At 44.5% G+C, this 20578-nt stretch overlaps 1 protein-coding gene across 1 annotated transcript in view; it reads left to right on the top strand.

Moving 5' to 3' along the window:
• The window catches only part of NSD2 (nuclear receptor binding SET domain protein 2), a 99233-nt gene that overhangs the window by 40388 nt on the left and 38267 nt on the right, over positions 1-20578 (top strand). The window contains 1 exon segment of the mRNA XM_077477923.1: positions 5336-5776. Within this exon segment, the coding sequence (XP_077334049.1) occupies positions 5336-5776 (441 nt within the window).

Below are 20578 nucleotides of genomic sequence, written 5' to 3'. Positions count from 1 at the left end.
TAAGCATAGACAATTGGCAGGCATTCTCAGCTGGCAATGTCGGGTGCAAAGGAAGTAGTTATCAGGACTGGTCACAGGTAGACAGTGGATGTGGATAGACTGGTCTCTAGGTTCAAAAAAGGTTGTACAGGTTTGTTTTCAGGTACAGAAATTATCTAGTGAAGCAGTGGATGCAATGAGTCTAAAGTCGGTGGACCCTAAAACAATCCTTGTGAGCTTTGCAAGATTGAGATAGTGGGGTCATGCGATCCTTTTTCTGCCCTGCACTTTATGTGGATATGGTAGATGAACTGGTAAGGCTCCTGGTAGATCCTTTGTGGGCTTAAGCAAATGTTACAGGCTTTCTGTCTTAACACATTTAATACAATGCTTCATAGATCTTGGCTTTAATGGCATGAAACATGGGCAGCTCTGAATTAAAAGCTAGTCTATTGTCTGCAAGGTGTATCATTGGACATGGAAGACTTCTTAGTATAAGTCTTGGTGGCTTCTGCCCTCAGTTTCTCACTAGGACAAATGCTCTGCTTTTCTACAGCTGTGTCTGGGTCAGTGTTTGGCTCTTTGCAGGATGAAAGGTCTTAATTAAAACCTTTTTGTACAGGGGTCTCATTTAGCTTCCCCTGTGTCTGAGGGACCCGACTCTAATGGTCTCTGCACTTCAGAAACTGATTTGAAGCCATTAGACATTTCACTTTATACTTTCACCCACACTGTTATCTCTTGTCACCATTACCTCCTGAAGAGTATTCGAACTGGTGCTCCAAGGAACCTTTTCTGCTTTCGCGTAGGAACAAGGTGGTGGTGAGGTTCAGGCATATCTTGGGCAAGAAGAAGGCTTCTGCCCCTCTCCCCAACAAAGACTGTTCGTCTGTCACACCTATCTGGTTCCAGTTCACCAAAAGCAAGTTTTCCACCATTGCCTGGATGTGGATCGGGCTGTGAGAGCGTCTCTCAGCTAATTCTTCTTTAGGAAGAATGATTTACTTTTTGTAATCCTGTAAGGGTGTACTGGATTCACCTTCCACCATCTCAAGCACAGATTTCATGCCTAAACCATCTAATGTCAAGGATAAGGGCCCACCCTTTCCTGTAAAGGCGCACTCTACTAGATTGGTTAATGCTTCTTGGACACTGAAATCAAGCAACTGTTGTCCAGATTTGCAAGAGTTGCTAATTGCTTTTCTGTCCACACATTGCAACATCCATTTTGTAGAACATGGAGAAATCTCAACTGATGCCTGCTTCAGGAGTAATATCCTTCAGCTTACTATTTTGAGCTACAAGTTTTCCCCAGTTCCTGGGCCTGTTGGCAGGTTGTTTCATGTTGCCCACTTCTCAGTTGAACTGTTTTCTTAGGACGTCCTGAAGTTTTAACGACATCAGTGGATGAGAAAGTAACTAGGATTTTTGTACTCCCTGTAAAATGAATTACTTGGAGCCCATTAAGGGGTGCAACAAATCCCACCCAATTGTGTTTACAGTTCTGTTCTGTGCTGCTTTGCTACAAAACTGGTAGCAAAACAGGAACGCTGGTTGTAAAGTGGAAGTCCTTTGATGCCCTTCTGTTTTGTCAGTGTGAAGTCCTCCTGTAGGTAGCTCTAACCAAACCTGAAAGACCTCTTATGTCCCTCAGTGGACTCTAAGAAAAGTGTTTTTCAGTGTGTAAGTCTGTATTCATTTCAGTTTAAGGCCTTGTACACGCGGTTTGATGATTGGATGGCTGAGCATTTGAATTTTGTCTAGCATACTAACTTTAATGTTTATGCAGAATCACTGTGACCTTTAACCCCTTTCTCCTGATGCATGCTGGGGGAGGGGCTGTACCAGGAAGTCATTCACAATGTGTGTGGGACTGGAAGCAGCAGCATATGATGCTTAGAGGTAGATCTGTTGTATATGAATCCTCCATGTAAGAATGTACATCGCTTTCTGTGAGTAATAAACCTTTCTCTGGTTAAGTAGTGCATCCAGCCTGTGTGTAACTTGCTGAGCAGATACTGGCAGCATTGCTAGCAACAACCTGAGACCCCGTGTCTAAGGAACGTAACACTAACTATGCGCAAATTCTCGTTTGACAAACACAAACGTGGTGACGTACTACAAGACTATAAAGAGGAATTTCGTTTCTCAAGTTGCCACCCTTTGGGCTGCTTCTGCTAATTTTGTGTTAGAAGTAGACTAAGAGCGGTAGTTTACAACACTCAACTCTTCCGGTTTGTTCCTGGATTCCGAGCATGCGTGTTTGTACTTTCGACTTTTGTGACGATTTCTGTACTAAACATCCAAAAATCAGATGTTGAGTTCACATCAGACAAAAATTTTTATAGCATCCAGCTTTTGTCTGGTGAAAAAGTCAAATGCTTTCGAAAGCACTGTATTAACAATCCAAAAATCTGCAGGCAGCTCGTCTTAAGACAAAAACAAATTTACACATTTAAAAAGAGTCCAATATTTAATGTCCATTATCCTGATCTTTTCCGAATTCCTTCTCTATTGGCCATCGCCAAACCAATTCTGACCACCAAGTTTTAATATACTTAATTCATTGTTCATTTCTTGCCTCCACCACTCTCTTAGTATATAGCCATTTTTCATCAATAGATCGAATCCTAGAGTCGTGGATGTGATGCAACACAAATTGTAACAAAAAAAGGGGGTACTATATGGTCACCCCTCATATTCTAGTTTTACCCCCCTATACACCAATTAGGTGATCACATATCTTTTACCTAAACTGTAAGGCTTTCTCCATATATAGTCCATTTGTTGATTTGTTTGACTTTTGCTCCCCTCATCACTTATTGTAATTGATTTTCTAAGTAAAGCAAGTTCTTTAGATCTCCTCTCTGTACCCTTTCCAAAGTTGCGGACAATAGTTGAGCCATTCTCCGTGCATGCACCTTCTTGCTGATAGACAAATGTGAACCCATCCTCCTAAATTTTTTCTGACTTTCCCATTGGCATGGTCTCCCAGTAGCTAAAGAAAAATGACAATGTATCTTCTGGCGTTCAAATCTTGGATGCGTAGCTTAGTACTTCCAAAAATGTAGCTGGGGACAATATCAAAAATAGTGTGCTAATATGGCCTTATTTTCTCCACACTTTGGACAACTGTTGTTGAGTCCCGTCTGTGGGTCATAACCTTTTGAATATGCTCGATGCATTAACTTGTGTTGCAGCTCTCGCCATAATTTTGTTTGCTTTTACTAACCTTTTGGTATCCCTGGAGTATTTTTTAAATGTTATGTCGTCCACCTGAATATCCTGGGGCCACTTGCCTTGATCAAAAGCTCTAAGCCTAATCAAGTATGGATAAGTGACCAATATAGATAAATCTGTTTCTACTAGTGTCCAAACGGGAGGTAGACATGTCCTGTACATGATGTAATGTAATGCTCTTCCAGTAAGAGGACACTTGCATAAAAATAATCCACTGGAGTATGACATTTCTGGCTTAACCACTTAAGGACCAAGTCTATTTGCCTATTTTTCAAACTTTGTGTTTTCAAGTTAACCACTTCAACCCTGGAAGCATTTACCCCCTTCCTGATGGGGCCATTTTTTTTTTGTGATACGGCACTGCTTCACTTTAACTGACAATTGCGCAGTCATGCGTGCTGTCAAACAGAATTGACTAACCCCCCACAATTAGAGCTTTCGTTTGGCGGTATTTGATCACCTCTGCGATTGAGATAGATAGATGGAGATTTTAGATTCTTTTTTTTTTTTATTTCCTGCTATAAACAAAAAAAGCTCCAATTTGGAAGAAAACTATTTTATTTTTAATTTTTTCTATTCTATAATATCCCCAAATTTTTTAAACTAATTTCTGCCTCGCTGTGTGTGTGTGTGTGTGTGTAATTTATTTTTATTGGGACTACGGTGGGCGGATTTGACATTTATACAGCAATCAGAGCTAAAAATAGGCACTGATTACTGTATAAATGTCACTGACAGGGAAGGGGTTAAATGTATTCCCTCAGTGTGTTCTAACTATAGTGGGGGGATGGGACTGCCTGGGGAAGGAGACCGATCGGTGTTCCTATATACTAGGAACACACAATCTGGCTCTGTCGGACATCGCGGGCACATGCATTGGCTCCTCGGTACTGCGGTGGGCGCGTGCCCACTATACCCCTTAAAGCAGCCGTCTTGCAGCTATGGCAATTGGCGCAGAGGCATGACTTGTACATTATGGCGCAATACTTTGTCACACCGTATTTGCGCAGCCTTCTTACAAGTGCATTTTATTTTTTTTTTTATTTTTTTTTTTTTTGTGAAAGATGTTATGCCAAGTAAATACCCAAAATGTCATGTTTCAAAATTGCATCCGCTCGTGGAATGGCAACAAGCTTTGACCCTTTAAAAATATACATAGACGACGTTTACAAATTTATACAGGTTACCAGTTTTGAGTTGGTGGGTGTTTTGCTTGAAGTATTGCTCTCACGATCAAGGTGATACCTCACGTGTGGTTTAAACACGGTTTTCATATGCGGGCACGACTTGCGTGTGTGTTCACCTCTACAGGCGAGCTCAGCTGGATGGGGCGCTTTAAAAACAAAATGTAAAAATCCCTTGTAATAGGGGGGAAAAAAGCATGACAGGACCTCTTAAATGGGAGATCTTGGTCAAAAAGACCTCAGATTTATGCTTAAATGCAATAATAAAGTGTGTGTGTGTGTGGTATTTTTAATAACAAAAAAATAAAACCCTTTTAGGGACCGTTGAGTGGAAGTGACGTTTGCTGTCGCCTCCGTCATCCAATGATATGCAGTCAAGCGGGGGCCATCTTTCCCTCGCTCACCTCCATGTCTCATGCCCCATTCACACCTGAGTGTTTTGTACTTTGATGTCTGAACACTGGAGGGGGGGAAAAATTAAAATTCTCTATGGAGATGGTCCACATCTCCACTCCAAAATGCCAAAAGCTCAAACAAGTTCGGGTGACTTTTTGACATTTACAAAATCGTAAATTTCTGACTGAAAACGCTACACTCAGGTGTGAATGGGGCCTTAGAGGGAAGAGGATCCCATCGGCTCACCGGGGGGTTTGTTGGAGACGCCTCTCCTGCCCCCGATGAGCAATCTTGCAGAAACCCCTTTCCTGAGAGGACCGTTCGTCATTTATACCGGGGGGTATTCTACATCAAAGTACTGAAGTATAGCGACAGCGGGCGGTCAGCAAGTGGTTATAGCCTGAAAAGCGCATGGTTTACTTGTATCTATATCAAGCAACTATTTGATTACAACAGCTTGTATTATGTGGTGTAGATCTTCTATCACTAAGGTTTGTTTTCAACTTTCCCTTTTTTTTTCTGATCTGATTGTACAGCTTTTGAAACCAATAATTGGCAAATTGAAAACACAGTGGGACATAGGTATTCAACAAGTGAAGGAAGCCACGCAGATGACTGTCGAGGGAAGGAAAGATAAGTTTACTTTCATTTATATTAAAGACCGTCCCCATCTAAATCCTAAAGTGGCTGGGAAGGCTGTTCCTGCAGAGTCCTACAGGGATGATGAGTCTGATGAACCTTCTGAAAGCCCTAAGAGAGATGATGGAGTGCCTAGTAAAAGGAGAAGAGTGTCAAGGAATTCCTCTGCCAACTGTCAAGAGACTGATCCTGATTGGAAAACCACTACTGAAAGCTCAGATGCTAAAGGAGCCATATCCTCACCCATCCAGAAAAGGAAGTCAGGAGCACATAACTCGAGAGGCAGAAAGGGAGATGCTACTCAGTTCCTGGTTTTCTGCCAGAAGCACAAAGATGAGGTTTGTCTTAAATGCTAACATTGTTAACCAAATTTAATACCCCCTTTTTTTTATTTTTATTTTTTTAAGTCTTTTAAAGTATAAAGGCTCTACTAATAGTGGAGCATGTTGGCTTGGTGCTGTCAGATTTGGGAATTTTGTGCAGATCTCTGCTTTCCAGTCCTTGAGAGAAATAAGGATTGAATGCAGTTGCTTTTTACCCACAGCTCCTAGACACAGAAAAGCAGTCCCTCCACGGGGTGAATTCACCCCCTTTCCTGAACAGTATAGGGGGTCCTCTAGTTAAAAACAACCGACTTACAAACGACTCCTACTTAAAAAAGAAGAAAAAAAAAAAGACAGGAAGTGAGAGGAAATCTACCCCTAGGAAGGGAAAAAGGTTTCTCCACTGATGCTTTATCAGTCAATATTTTCCTAACAACCCAAAATTTTCAAAATCCAATTTTCATAGGGACAAAAAGTGAGGTGAAATCTTCTGAGTGTTGACCCCTAGCTATTCAAAAATTCAAAAAGCTTAAATCGTGGCTTTTTGTTTTTTTTGGCTGGCGCTAAATTTAAAAAAATATGTACCTGTTCTGACTTAAAAACAAATTATATATATATATATATATATATATATATATATATATATATATATATATATATATATATATATATATATATTTTTTTCACGCACATGTCTACCTCTATCCCCACTAATCATATTTTGGTTTGCGCAAAAGTTATAGCGTCTAAAAACTATGGGCTATATTTGTGGATTTGTTTTAAATTTTTATATATTTTTACTAGTAATGGCGGTGGTCATCGACATAGAGGGACTGTGATTATTGCGGGCATTCTGACACTTTTTGGGGACCAGTGACACTAATGCAGTGATTGGTGCTAAACCTATGTTCTGTCACTGTACAAATGACAATGACAGGGTAGAAGTTAACATCAGGGGTTAAATGTGCCTACTTGGTGTTAGTGTAGTGTGTTGGTTGCTTTTACTAGGGGAAGGAGTGGCTCAATGTCCCCGCTGTGCGAGAACAACAAATCCATTTTTTCATTACTGACAACAGCAGTCTGCCTTGTTTACCTAATCGGACTGCCGTTATGCCTGTGTATCAATAGGAATCAAAGCGGAAGCAAGCCACTGGTGGCACGCACTTGCACCCACCACCCAGAAGCGCAGCATTATGTGTGTGTTCCTGCGCAGCGTGGCCACCTTGTAGCAGTTGAACTGCTATAGGGGCGGTCAGCAAGTGGTTAAAAATGATGACAAATGCACCTTTTTTTTTTTTTTTTTTTTTTTTATTTTTTTATAATGTTTCATAATGACAATCTACGAAAAGATACATGCATCTGGGAGGCAAGGGATACATCACCAGTGCCTCACTGAAGCAGGATGTTGTTGTAAGAAATGTATAATGAATACGATTTTATATCCGCATACTTGTGATTTTTATTTTTTTGTGAAAGTGGGAAAAGGTCTGATGTTAAACGTGTCGATGTTAGGGATGCAGTCGATTTCTGGTAGATTTAACAGTTATTTTACTATACTTGCAACATTTTTAAAGTCACAACACATGGCAAAATGGACATGAACTTAAAGAACTGTACAGCAGCACCAGACCAAATTGAGCAAGTTTGTCTTTTTTTTTTTTTTTATCCTATCTGGTTATGGATGGGAAGGCACAGGGATTGTCTAGTAATTTCAGTCTATGCTGATGTTCCTCACAAGTTGGTGCAGTTGAAACTTTGGGTACATTCTTGGTCAGATGGGCAATAAACGGTCTGCTGCTGTCTTTGGCTCTGTTCAGTGATGGCCCATAGGGACTTGGTCATTTCATCTTTGAAGGAGATGATCAGCCAAATGAAACCCTGATCTTCCTCATCGTATGCTCTATACGTTGGTGTTAAAGGGAACCTGGAACCGTGTGTTCTCTGAAGATCTGTACCTTGCATTTCATTATTGGCAAATGGGACTGTTCTGTAATGTATCCAGTCGGGGAGCATTTTGCACTGGATTGCATTGTGTTCATTAAGTTTTAGGGCGCATTTGGAAGGACAAGTTTTCCCTGAAAATGATTTTTATTATGTCTGTCGGTTTGAGTGTTCTACAGTTTTTAAGAACTTCAGGCCAGTTTGCAGGTGTCGATCAGCGTTTGCTGTGATGGGTCCAGTCCTAGGGCACTTTTTATGTTTCTGTATGGTAACCTACAACTTGGATCTCTTGGCAAGAATATTGCCATTTCATTTTGATATGAAGCTGGATCATGTGTTAATGCCTTGCTTTTTAGAATGGCTTTTTTATTTTACTAGATGCTGCTCATACGTGCTCTCGGAATGCCCTTGTAGGGATTAAGTGGTCACATAAGACAGTCTCAAAATAGTGACACTCGTGCAATAATTGCTTTGTGTCTTGGTTGGCAAGCATAAGATCTGTTATAGTTTTGGTCAATTCTTTACGTAGCTAATACAGGAGATTTATGATCTAGACTCGTTTGGAGTAATGTCTCTTAGGAAGTTGTGGCATATCTTCCAATATGCATGGGTGCTGAAAGTATGTGATCGGCAGATTTGTAGGTTTTTTTTCAGAAGTCTCATTTAGATGTTTGGATCCCAATGGTAGTGCTGCATTCGTTTTCAAAAATTACCGTATTTATTGGCGTATAATACATACTGGCATATAACACGTACCTTCATTTTAAGAGGGAAGTTTCAGGAAAAAAAACCTTTATTTTTTTTAAATAAACCACTTTGGGCACGGACCATTATTTTGATTCAATCTGCAGCCTGATTAGTGCCCGTCTGTTCCCATCGATGCAGCCTGATTAATGCCCATCTGCAGTCTCACTATCTCTCATCAATGCAGTGCAGGAAATCGGAGCCGCTATCTCCTGTTTAATCGGCTCTGTCGGCAGTCTCATACAGTCTCGCCTCAGTCATCGGCATTGGACCAGCTTCTGTGATACAGAACACTGGTCAAATGCCGGTGGTGGAGGCAGGACTGGGTGTGTGACGTGAAAGCAGAGTACACGGGAGATGACTGCTCTGAATTCCGGCGCTCCTCGTCATCCTCCGAGGTACACTATCCTCGTATAACATGCACCCATGATTTACCCACTATTTTCAGGGGGATAAAGTGCGTGTTATTGGCTTTTTTTTTTTTTTTTTTTTTTTTATTATACACGATACTTTTGCATTAAAGTGGTTGTAAAGCCCATTCATGAAATTTGACCTAAGCATGTATATCTGTGTAGTGTTTCTCTCTCCAAAGCTCGAAGTGCCTTATCTATCTTCTGTCAAGTTTCTCCTCCTACACAGATAAGAGCAGCTGAAAATTTGTGTTGAGGGATCCCAGAGGTGGATGAGCTTGTCTATTCACAGTACAGCTCTGCAAGTTCCTTCATTCCCCTGCCTTTTTCTTCAATCGTCTCACACAGTGTAAGCCCAGACTCCCTTCCCACTGGTGAAATGGGAAGAAAGATTTGCAACATAATCTGTACTTCATAAAGAGTGTAGAAAGGGAAAACGGCAGATATGTAAAATGTATATCTGTGTATCATCTGAGGCTATTCACTTCACTGGTTATAGGAGAGTGTTTACAACTACTTTTAATTATTGAACTTGTTTTAGTATTGAGAAGCCTCGTAGATGATTCCTGTGTGTGTTTGTGTTTTGTGTTTTTGTTTTTTTGTTTTTCAGGTGTTTTATTTTTTTTTTTTTTTTTTTCCTTCCACCCATCCATTGACCATCATTCAATTCCCCCATCAACACAGTTGCACTTGAGAAAGCATCTCTCTGCTACTCTTCCTGTTACAAGAGCCGCGTGGAACCCGATTCCCTGATCTCTTCCTACTGCCCACCTGCAGTAACACTTAGTCACCACCAGCCACTCAACCCTTCCAGTCTTGACAATTTCTGTCAGCTTCCCAGGCTTTGTGCATACTTGAGGCCTTGCCTCCTAACTTGAGCCTGTCTGCATGCTGCCCTGTCTGAAGTAGTTTGTGTTTTTCCCAAGTCCGTCTTTCAGGACAGCCACCTTAGAGAGACCCTGGCTCCTCCCCTCTCAGGAAACACCGCCTTCAATTTCAAGATTTAAGCCTCGTCCTCCCTCTGCTCCTCAGTTATGGTGTTTCCTCCGGCGGGGAGACACCGCTAAGGAACCTTAGCTAAATCAGTTGGCGAAACTGATGCTACGTATCTGAAACGGAGCTCTGACTCCGTTCGGCAGTCCGACTCTGTCGTACTGACCGTCTTACATGTACTCTATCTTCGCTTGGTGAAAGCAGGAAGTTTTAGAGGTTCACCCGTACGTTCACCCAGGCGGGTGTTACGACGGGTTCGGCAGTCTGGGCGGCCAGAGAGCTGGTTTTTTGACTGACCGTCTTTTACATGTACCCTAATCTTCGCTTGGGGAAAGCAGGAAGTTTTAGAGGTTCTCCTGTTCGTTCGCCCAGGAGGGTGCTGCAACAAGGTAGGCAGTCCGGTCGGCTGGGGAGCTGGACCCTCGTACTGACCTTTTTTACACGCACTCTAAACTTCGCTTGGGGAAAGCAGGAAGTTTGGGGCGGTCCATCCCTTCGTTCGCCCAGGGGGGCGCTGCAACGAGACATCCAAGGTCCCCCTGTGTTAGCAGTCGGCTTGGAGCTGGAGGCCGGACCGGATGACGGGCGACGTCAGTTCCGGTGGGGGCGGACTTCTTCGTTGTATCCGCGTCTTCCGGTTCCGGACGCGGCACGTGAAAGGGGACCAAGCGTTCGGCTGGTGCGGCCTCTCTTTCTGAAGTTGTACAGGCAGCTGTAGGAGGCACGTTCGCACCACTCTTCCTCAACAGGAGAATGTCTGAAGCAGAGGCTCCAAGAGCTCCTGGAGATAACAGCACCAGCCACTCAAAGGTAAGGGGAACCCTGGGGAGGTGTTCCCTTACATTATAACCAGTAGCTCCACTGGTGTTTTTTTCCCCCTTGGTGGTCGGGGGGGAGGGCAGTGCGTCTGGGATCCTGGTGGTGGTTGATCCTGGGGGGGGCACTCCCGGTGGTCCTCTATGTAGCGCTGGTGTTTCTTTTTCTTTTTTAATTTTATGCTGCTCTCTCTTTTATTTCTGTCTTTCAGAAAGCCACAAGCAAGTCCCCCCATGGTTCTAGGAAGAAGTGTCCTTCATGTAGAGCCTCTATGGGGGATTCCTGGTCCAAGGCACTTTGCAGAGAGTGTATTGAAGGATTGGTTAGAGAGCAGGCAGCAGAACAGGGGGCAGATCTGGCGGCTTCTGTGAAGGAACTTTCTAATACTTTCCAGTCCTTCCAGACACTTTTTTCTAGTTTACAGTGGCCTCAGCCCCAGAGCACTCCTACACCAGCGCAGCAGAGTGTACCATCCAGCCCTGTGGATGTTCCTCATGCAGGTGGAGAGAATCCAGGGGGTCCCAGAGAGGAAGCTGAGGAAGAGGTTGACCGTGTCGGCTCAGACTCCCAAGGGGAATCTGATGATGAGGGGTTGGATGGAGAATCCAGTAGAACCTCACAGTATAAGCTTTCCCTGGAGGAAGTGGATGAGCTCTTAGGAGCTATTCATACCACTTTAGGCATACAAGAGGAAAAGAAGGCACTGTCACTCCATGATCAGATGTACAAGGGCATGGGGGAACAGAAAAAACGGGTGTTCCCGGTGCATGACATCTTGATCGATGCCATCAAGAAGGAATGGCAGGATCCTGAGAGGAAACCTTTCTTTTCTGGGGCATTAAAACGAAGGTTTCCTTTTTCAGAAGAGGAGGCTCTCGTCTGGAATAAATCTCCCAGATTAGATGCTGCTTTTTCCCAGGTGTCCAGACACACTGATCTGGCCTTCGAGGACATGGGGGTACTTTCAAACCCTATGGATCGAAGGATGGATTCACTCCTAAAGAAAGCCTGGGATTCATCACAGGGGAATCTTAAACCGGCCATGGCAGCCACAGTGGTGGCTCGTAATATGGAGTATTGGCTTACCCAAATTAATGCGCACATTGAAGCAGGGACGGCAAAGGAGACCGTTCTATCCTCCTTTCCCATGCTGCTTAAAGGGATAGCATACATTGCGGATGCTTCAGCTGAATCCGTGCGAATGTCTGCAAGGTCCTCGGCTCTGACCAACTCAGCTAGGAGGGCTTTATGGCTGAAGACCTGGCAGGGAGACAATGTGTCCAAAGCAAAGCTTTGTGGAATCCCCTTTACAGGAGACTTGCTGTTTGGGCCAGGTCTTGAAGCAGTGCTTGATCGCACGGCGGATAAGAAAAAGGCCTTTCCCGTTAAGAGGAAATTTGGGGAGCAGTCAAAGAAAAAGACTCATCCCCAGAAGAAGTTTGAAGCCCCTAGAACTAATCGGCAGAAGAAAAGTTGGGGGCTCAAGGGCAAAGGGCGCGGGGGAGCAATTTTTCGCCCTCCTGAACAGCCCAAAAAGTCTCAGTGACAGGGTCACAGTGGGAGGAAGGTTGGGGGCCTTCCTCCCACAGTGGGAGATGATCACCTCCAATCAGTTCGTGTTGGGGGTCATCAGAAGGGGTTACCGTTTGGAGTTTTCAGAACTCCCCCCTCTGAGACTCCTTGTCACCGAGCTGCCAAAATGTGCAGAAAAATGGTCTGCCCTTCTTTCCTCTCTGCAGAAGTTAGAGGAGCAAGAAGTGGTAGTACGGGTCCCAGCAGGAGAGACAGGCAGGGGCTTCTATTCCCACGTGTTTGTGGTTCGCAAGCCTTCGGGAAAGTTCAGGCTTATCCTGAACCTGAAGCCTCTGAATGTCTCAGTCACTTACAAAAGGTTTCGGATGGATTCAGTTTACTCGGTGAAAGCACTTCTTCCACCAAACTGTTTCATGGCATCGATAGATTTAAAAGATGCATACCTGCATATTCCCATCGCAGAGGCCCACCAGCGTTTCCTCAGACTGGCAGTAAGAACCTCGGTAGGGGTGCTACACCTACAGTTCAAAGCACTTCCCTTTGGGCTATCCTCTTCCCCCCGGATCTTCACCAAAGTAATGGCAGAAGTTCTGGCTTATCTGCGTCTCAGGGGAATCTCAGTGATCGCGTATCTCGACGATCTTCTCCTGTTTGCCCCTTCTCCGACACAGTTGACTCGAGATTTACAGACAACAAGAGACCTGTTAGTAAACTTGGGTTGGCTTCTGAACCTGGAGAAGTCCAACTTAGATCCTTCCCAGAGGGTCACCTTCCTGGGATATGTGTTGGACTCAACAGTACAGAAAGTCTTCCTCCCTTCAGAAAAAATTCAAAAGGTAGACAAGGCACTGTTGTTTCTCCAGGGCAGCCACCAGATCTCAGTAAGGAGGGTCATGTCGGCATTGGGTTTGCTGACGTCCACGCTCCCGGCGGTCCAGTGGGCGGGATTACATTACCGTCCCCTGCAATTATTTATGCTGAAGGTTTGGGATCACAGCCAGGGGTCCCTGGATTCTTTGGTGTCGGTTCCGGACCAGGTAAAGAGGTCCCTCTGGTGGTGGAGAAAGGGAGCAAATTTGTCCCAGGGCCTAGAGTGGGTTTTACCAATATCCAGGGTGGTCACAACCGATGCAAGCAGCTCAGGTTGGGGTGCACACCTAGACTCCCGCCTGATACAGGGTACCTGGGAGAGGAGGGAGTCGAAGAGATCCTCGAATTGGAGGGAGCTGAGGGCAGTAGATCTGGCTCTCAGGACCTTTCAGAGAGAACTCAGGGGGCATCACGTAAAAGTCAGGTCGGACAATTCCTCAGTGGTAGCCTACATCAACAGACAGGGGGGCACCAGGAGCGAATCCTTATGGGCCCTAACAAAAGCCATTCTCGGGTGGGCCGAAGCAAATGTCCTGTCCCTGTCAGCAGTCCACTTGAAGGGGGAGCAAAATCAGGTGGCAGATTTCCTCAGCAGGAGAACATTGAGAGAAGGCAACTGGGTTCTCAAACAGGAGGTTTTCGAAATGATCACCCAGAGGTGGGGGATTCCTTCGATAGACCTCTTTGCCTCGAGGGAAAACGCGAAAGTAGCCAGCTTCTTTTCTATAAACAAGCGGGACGGGGCGTTGGCGGTGGACGCACTAGCACAGAATTGGGATTTCTCCAGGTGCTATGCTTTTCCCCCTCCCGTACTGATTCCAGCAGTGTTAAGGAAGTTTCAGGTGGAGAACACTATCCTTATTCTAATCGCACCTCACTGGCCCAGTAGGCCGTGGTTCTCCATTCTGAAGGGCCTGTCTGTAGAACCCCCCTGGATTCTCCCAGTCCAGGAGGATCTTCTTTCTCAGGGTCCAATCTGCTGTCCTCAGGTAGAGCGGTGGAACCTTGCAGCTTGGCTTCTGAGGAAGAACTGTTGAAGGGCAAGGGCTTCTCTGATCGCTTAGTAGCCACGCTCCTAAACTGCAGGAAAAAGGAAACCAGGACCATTTACTTAAAAGTATGGAAGCGGTTCAATAGCTGGTGCTCAGAGAGCTCCTTCAATGTGCACAGCTCTGTAGCCGTTCTAGAGTTCCTACAGGCTGGGGCAGATAAAGGTTTAGCCCTTGGAACTCTGAAGGGTCAGGTATCCGCTTTAAGCGTGTTTTTAGAAAGGCAGCTAGCTTCAGACCCTTGGATAATGAGATTCTTCAAAGCCCTAAGTAGGCAGAGACCTGTTTCAAAGTCCCCCTTCCCAGTTTGGGATCTTTCTTTAGTTTTACAATTTCTCACAGGAGAACCTTTTGAGCCATTGGAATGTTGCTCATTAAAACTGATCACTCTCAAAACGGTGTTTTTGGTGGCGATCACTACAGCAAGGAGAGTGAGTGAACTCGAAGCCCTTTCTGTTAGGGCACCTTTTTTTCAGGTTTTTCCGGACCGTTTGGTTTTTAAGACGGATCCGGCATTTTTGCCTAAGGTAGCCTCTAGTTTTCATAGAGCCCAGGAGATTGTGCTACCTACTTTCTGTTCAAATCCAGTAAGAGAACAGGAACACATCTTTCATAGATTGGATGTTAGAAGATGTGTCCTTAATTATTTAGATTGTACAAGTCAGTTCAGGAAGTCTGATTCACTTTTTGTGTTTTCAGGGGCTAGGAAGGGTTCCAGAGCCTCTAGACGTACGATAGCCAGATGGTTAAGGTTAGCCATTGGGCAGGCTTATGTGGCAGGGGGGTTAGAACCCCCAGTTGGGATTAGAGCACACTCAACCAGGGCAGTGGCAACTTCTCAGGCAGAGTGGGCTGGTGCATCTCCTGAACAGATCTGTAGAGCTGCAACATGGTCCAGTTTTGCTACGTTCGTGAAACACTATAGACTGGATCTCCTGTCAGCCAAAGACCAGGCCTTTGGTCGTAAAGTGCTGCAAGCAGTGGTCCCACCCTAAGGTAATGTGCTCGCTTATCCTCTCTAAGGTGGCTGTCCTGAAAGACGGACTTGGGAAAAACGGAGTTACGTACCGGTAACATCCTTTTCCGGGAGTCTTTCAGGACAGCCCCGGTTCCCACCCAGGTTTTTGGAGATCGTCGGGAACTCGTCACACGAGACCGTCAGGTAAGATGGAAAGTTTGTTTGTTTGACGTGTTCTTGTGTCTCCCCAGTTGGCCGGAGGTACTCTGGAAGAACTGAGGAGCAGAGGGAGGACGAGGCTTAAATCTTGAAATTGAAGGCGGTGTTTCCTGAGAGGGGAGGAGCCAGGGTCTCTCTAAGGTGGCTGTCCTGAAAGACTCCCGGAAAAGGATGTTACCGGTACGTAACTCCGTTTTTTTTTTTGCACTATGGTCATGTGAGACTGTCGCAGACCCAGCAGCTTTCCAACTCTAAACCCAGAGGTCACAAACACGCTAGTTCCTTCCTAGCCAACCCAATTCCTAACCTGACTGTGGTCCTAGCCACATCTAAGCCATTATCTGTGGAAACTTTCTGATACCCAGTCATTCGGATCTCTCATGAGTGTTCCAATAAGTTGCAGTCTTCTACCACCCCTAAGTTGGAGATGGTTTTTGGAATCTGATGCTAACATTGAGCTGCAAATCATAGATCAGATGTCTCTGGCTCTGAACTTTTATCTGTGATGGATTAGAAACCACCTGTCTTATGTCTTTGTACACATGCACAGGCCTCTAACTGTAGTGCCGGACTGCCGAACACTCTTGCAAGAAGCATTGCTCTGTAAGGCTTTGAGGGACATCGTCTCTGCCGATCAACCCTGGAAGCTACCATGTCCAAAGGTACTCTTCTTGCTGGTAAAAATGTAAACCTGCAAGTCCTCTCCATGGTTTATTTATCAGACGTGTCCCTTTTGGGCCCCCTTCACACAAAGGGGCAGATCAGGTGTGCCTGTCGGTTTTTCATGCCAACCTGATTGGGTTTTCCATTCACCACCATGGTTTGCAGTTGTAAACTAACTTGTCAGGTATACCCACATACATCAGTTTTGGTCTACTGAAATGTAAGGGGATCAGCCCTCTCCTAGGGCAATCGGATTTGAGGGAAGTCTGGTGTAAATACAGTGAAGTCAGTTTACACCCAGCGGCTCATGGAGCATAGCAGGCTTGGTCCGTGTCCACTCTGGATAAACTGAGCGGACATGAACCTGTCACCCGCCTGCTCTGATCAGTAGGGGGATCAACAGACAGGTGGTCAAAACTTAGGCCACCCTTGTGAAAAGGGTTTTGCTTTGTTTTCAACTTCCAAGTGACAACACGCTCAATTCTCCAATCACACACCAGACCTGGCACTGTTTGCCAAATCCACCTAAAAGCCTTCCTTGACAGAGGTTCACCTCCACTTTCCAAAGTAGTAGGACTTCTGATGGGCTTTCTGGACACTTGGATATTTTGCATCCTTGATAGCTGGGTGAAAGAGGTAGGGTTTGAATTACAAACTTTTTAAGTTTTGCTTCTGTAATTTCACTTTCTAACCTTCGGTCGCCCTGTGTCCCCTTGGCAGCTTACCGATTTCTGTCACGTGCTTTCTGGGTCATTGCCCATCTCTCAGCTATGGAAAGCTTTTGGGGGTTTTTACTCCAAACTCTTCAATGTTTCCAAGCCTAAGGCAGAATAAATATATCTTGGACCTTGAGGTTCCAAATGCTTACATCTGTGTCCAAATATTCCAAAAGATGTATAGAAGATCAAGATCTGTCAGTGCTTCTGGTCAACAGCAAGGCTTCTGGCTTTGATGTACATTCAAAGGTGCCTACTACGATTGTGTACACATCTTTCCAACTTTTGCACTCTGCTCTGGGGCCTCTCTGTGCCACCAGCTCATGGCTTTTCTATTTGGTCTTTTTTTATTTAAATTTTTTTCCTGCTCATCTGGTGTTTACCAAGGTGTTAACCTCAAACACAAGACCAATCTTGAGGGCGTTTCGATAGTAGGCTATGTGGCCTTCTCTTAAGGGATTAGTTGGCGAAGGCTCTGTAGGACAATGAATCTCTATGGCAGGCCATACATTAACCAATTTTCTTACAACCACTGGTTTAAGGAAATCTGCTTGATTAACCAACACATTAAGGCTGCATTCACACCTCAGTGTTTCAAAGTCGCTATTTTTTTACCGCATTTTTGTTTAGGTTTAGCTAAAAAAAAAATTGAGCATAAGGTGTTTTTATAGGTGTTGCTTCAGGTGACAAAACTCTCAGATATGAATGGGTGACATTGAAATGAATGGGATTTTGCTTGTTGGGTTTATTTTTCCAGGTGTTTTGCAGCCTGAGTTGAGTGTTGATAAGGGAATCCCTCCAGCGGAGCTATGGTTTTCTGACAGTGGGAAGTTTTCCAGCCGTTGAAATATGATGATCACTGCTTGCGGTTATAGCCACTGGCAGTGATCGCATGGAAAAGAGATCCAACAGGCTGTGGGTGTACTGATTGTCAACCTGCCCATTCAGGAATCGAAAGAACTGACCACACTTTGCTTCGTCTCACCAGCTTAATTGTCAAGATGTTACAGAAATTTAGATAGATCTTGACCCTTTGGAAGTCATTGGTTCTGATCATCACTCAGTGTTTTAATGCCGGTTACTAAGCCAAAATGTTCTTTTCCCAGAAAAACACTTTGCGCTCCAGGCTTAACCATTTCAATACTGTGCACTTTTACCGCCTTCCTGTCCATGCCAATTTTCAGCTTTCAGAGCTGTCGCATGTTTAATGACAATTGCATGGTCATACAACAATCCCATAGTAAGTTTTTCCTCTTGTGTATCCTCTTGCTCCATACAAAGAAGTCGATGCATTCTGACAGGAAGAATCGAACTTCCACAGCACTCCGTGCCGTGGTACCTCATAGAAAGCTAGAAGCCAGCAGCCCTAAAGCATGTCGGGGCTTGTAGTTCATTCATACAGAGATCTGTGTATGAATGATATGGGCAGAGCCCCGCAAGGCCGTGCTGTTTTCAAAAAGTTACAGCTAGTAGGGGGTTACTTCTCCTCGTACTTCTGCCACAGGGAGAACGAGCACCTTAAAAGCGCTTGTAACATGTTCCCAAAGGAATCACCACTGGGGTTTTTTTTTTTTTTTTTTCTACACAAAAGACTGAAAATATTCTAAGAGGAAAAAAAAGGAACATGGATTTTCTTAGTTCTAACTCACAAAAAAAAAAAAAATGTTTTCATCGGCAAACTGACGGGTGCATGGTGAGGCGGCACTGACTATCAGGGAACTGATTATTAGTGCAAATGTGCCCTGTCTGCATTTCTAGTTATCAGCGCTTTTCTTTTTTTTTTTTTTTTTTTCTCTCGTGCTGACAGCACCTGAATAAAGGAATGCCTATAACTGACAAATTTTGTTTGCATGTGATCCACTGTGATTGGACACAGCTGATCACATGGTAAAGGGCCACTGTAATTAGCTTTTTTTACCTAAATTTGTGATCAGCTTTGTCCAAAAGGACACAGCAGAGCGTGCTCCAGGGGGCATGTGGGAAGTGTGTTCTGGGAGGATGTCCATGAACGATCTGCAGGAACAAGAGCTGTGCTGTAGCAGTCTTTCGGCTATGGCGCTGCATTGAGGTAATTGTGTGCTGCAGTCCATTGGCTCTCTGGCTCTGGTGTGAGAGTCTTGGGTCTGATGATGGCCTACTTCTATGGAGAGTTTTTTTTTTTTTTTTCAGGAATCTACAATACAACATTCTGTTATCTTGGGCACATCTTTCTATCTTGGCAAACCAATTTGTTTAACTCTAAGGACCAGGCTGTCCCTGTCTTGCTTGCTTCAAAATCCAACTCTGGCATCATGGGAAATTTTTCTTTTGGTGCTTTGGATGCCACCCTGGGGTTGGCGGACAAAGGGGGAATGGTGGGTTTGGGATTCCCTGCTCACTCTTCATGAAGGGATTTGGTGGTTGGTGGAATCTCTCATATCCCCATCAAGTTTTAGGAGTTTCAGTTGACTTGGCTGTCTCTTCAGTGTCCGCATCGATAAAGAATATCCGGCACCAACAAGGAACAAAAAGTCTTGTGTTCAAGTCAGGCAAAGCGCCATGTTTCGGCTCCAAGACAGTATTCACTCTAACCGCTTTAAACCCCTGCTGTAGACAATTTGCAGATATTTTCTCAGCGGGTAGTGTCTGGACAAAGAGTGGTCACTGCACCCAGAGATCTTTCAAGACTTTGTCTCAGGTTCGAGTGGAGGATGCTGGACTTTTCCCCCACACCAGGCAATCCTTGGTGATGACCCCACCCCCATTTAGTACACAGGTTGATAGTCTTAGATGTGCATTTTTCCTTATGAGACTTTGTAGGGGTGTCCATTCCCTCTGCTACTTTAACCAGGAAATTGTCTTTCGATCCTTGTCTGGCTCCAGATCACCAGATCTCTCTTCATTGTCAGCGTGCGGTCCTGATTGTACCAGTTTATCAGCTATGTCATATTAGGAAGACTTATTCCAAATACCCCATATAGGTCCAGAAGTGTCACTGATTCTCATTCTAGCATTTCTGGTAGTCTTAAACCATGTGTCAAACACAAGGCTCGCAGACTGAATCTGGCCATTTTCATGTGGCCCTCGCACCTTGGGAGAAGTGAGGTGATGCCTGCCCTCTATGCATAGTGCACCCCTGAACTCTGCGCTCTGTAGGTAGTGCACTCCCTGTATTTATTGCCCCTTTAAGATCCTCCCACTGTTGGGGCAATTTGGCCACACCCATTGTTTGATGCGATTCAAATTCAGTAGAAAATGTGGGAGCAGAGCCAGGTGGAATGCAAACCAACTGCCAACATCCCAAATATGTAAAGGATACAAAAACTGCATGCAAGTAGCAGCAAGGAGGGGAACCCCTCAGACTTTGAGGCAGATAAGAGGCAAGTAGTAAAGTTAAAAGGCTAACGCTAATTTTATTGGTATGTAATCGTAACCACTGTTGTGGGTACTCTTCCTTTGTACGTGTGTAATATACATAATTTTCATTACGTTATGTTTTATGGAATACATTTGGTTTTATGATTACATACCAATAAAGTTGGTGTTTGCCTTTTAATTTTACTCTTGCCTCCTAACTGACTCAAGTCTCAGAGGCCATAAATTGATGTCTCCTTGGCTGCATGATTCATATAAAGTCCCATTTCCTTCTCCATCCCTCCACCCCCTCTTTTCCATAAATGTATTTAAGCTTACTGTACAACTAAAAAATCAAAAAGAGGTGGACAACTAGCCCTTTGAGGACAACCATAATGCTGATGCGGCCCACAACGAAAGGCATATATGGTCTTAAGGAGCCAGCTTACCCTGTTTCCATTTAGGGCTTGCTGGACCAGCACTGATTTTCGGCATCATAACTGGTTCCGACACAAGGTCCTTCAGGTGGCTCTTTTGATTGGATTTCACTGATTATATGTGGAGAGGTAGAG

Source organism: Lithobates pipiens, unplaced genomic scaffold, assembly GCF_037356315.1.
Source record: "Lithobates pipiens isolate NorthernLeopardFrog02 unplaced genomic scaffold, aLitPip1_a1.2 Scaffold_13, whole genome shotgun sequence".
Classification (NCBI taxonomy): Eukaryota; Metazoa; Chordata; class Amphibia; order Anura; family Ranidae; genus Lithobates; species Lithobates pipiens.
The sequence above is the reverse complement of the archived record's forward strand: the minus strand, read 5'-3'. Positions and strand labels throughout refer to the sequence as shown.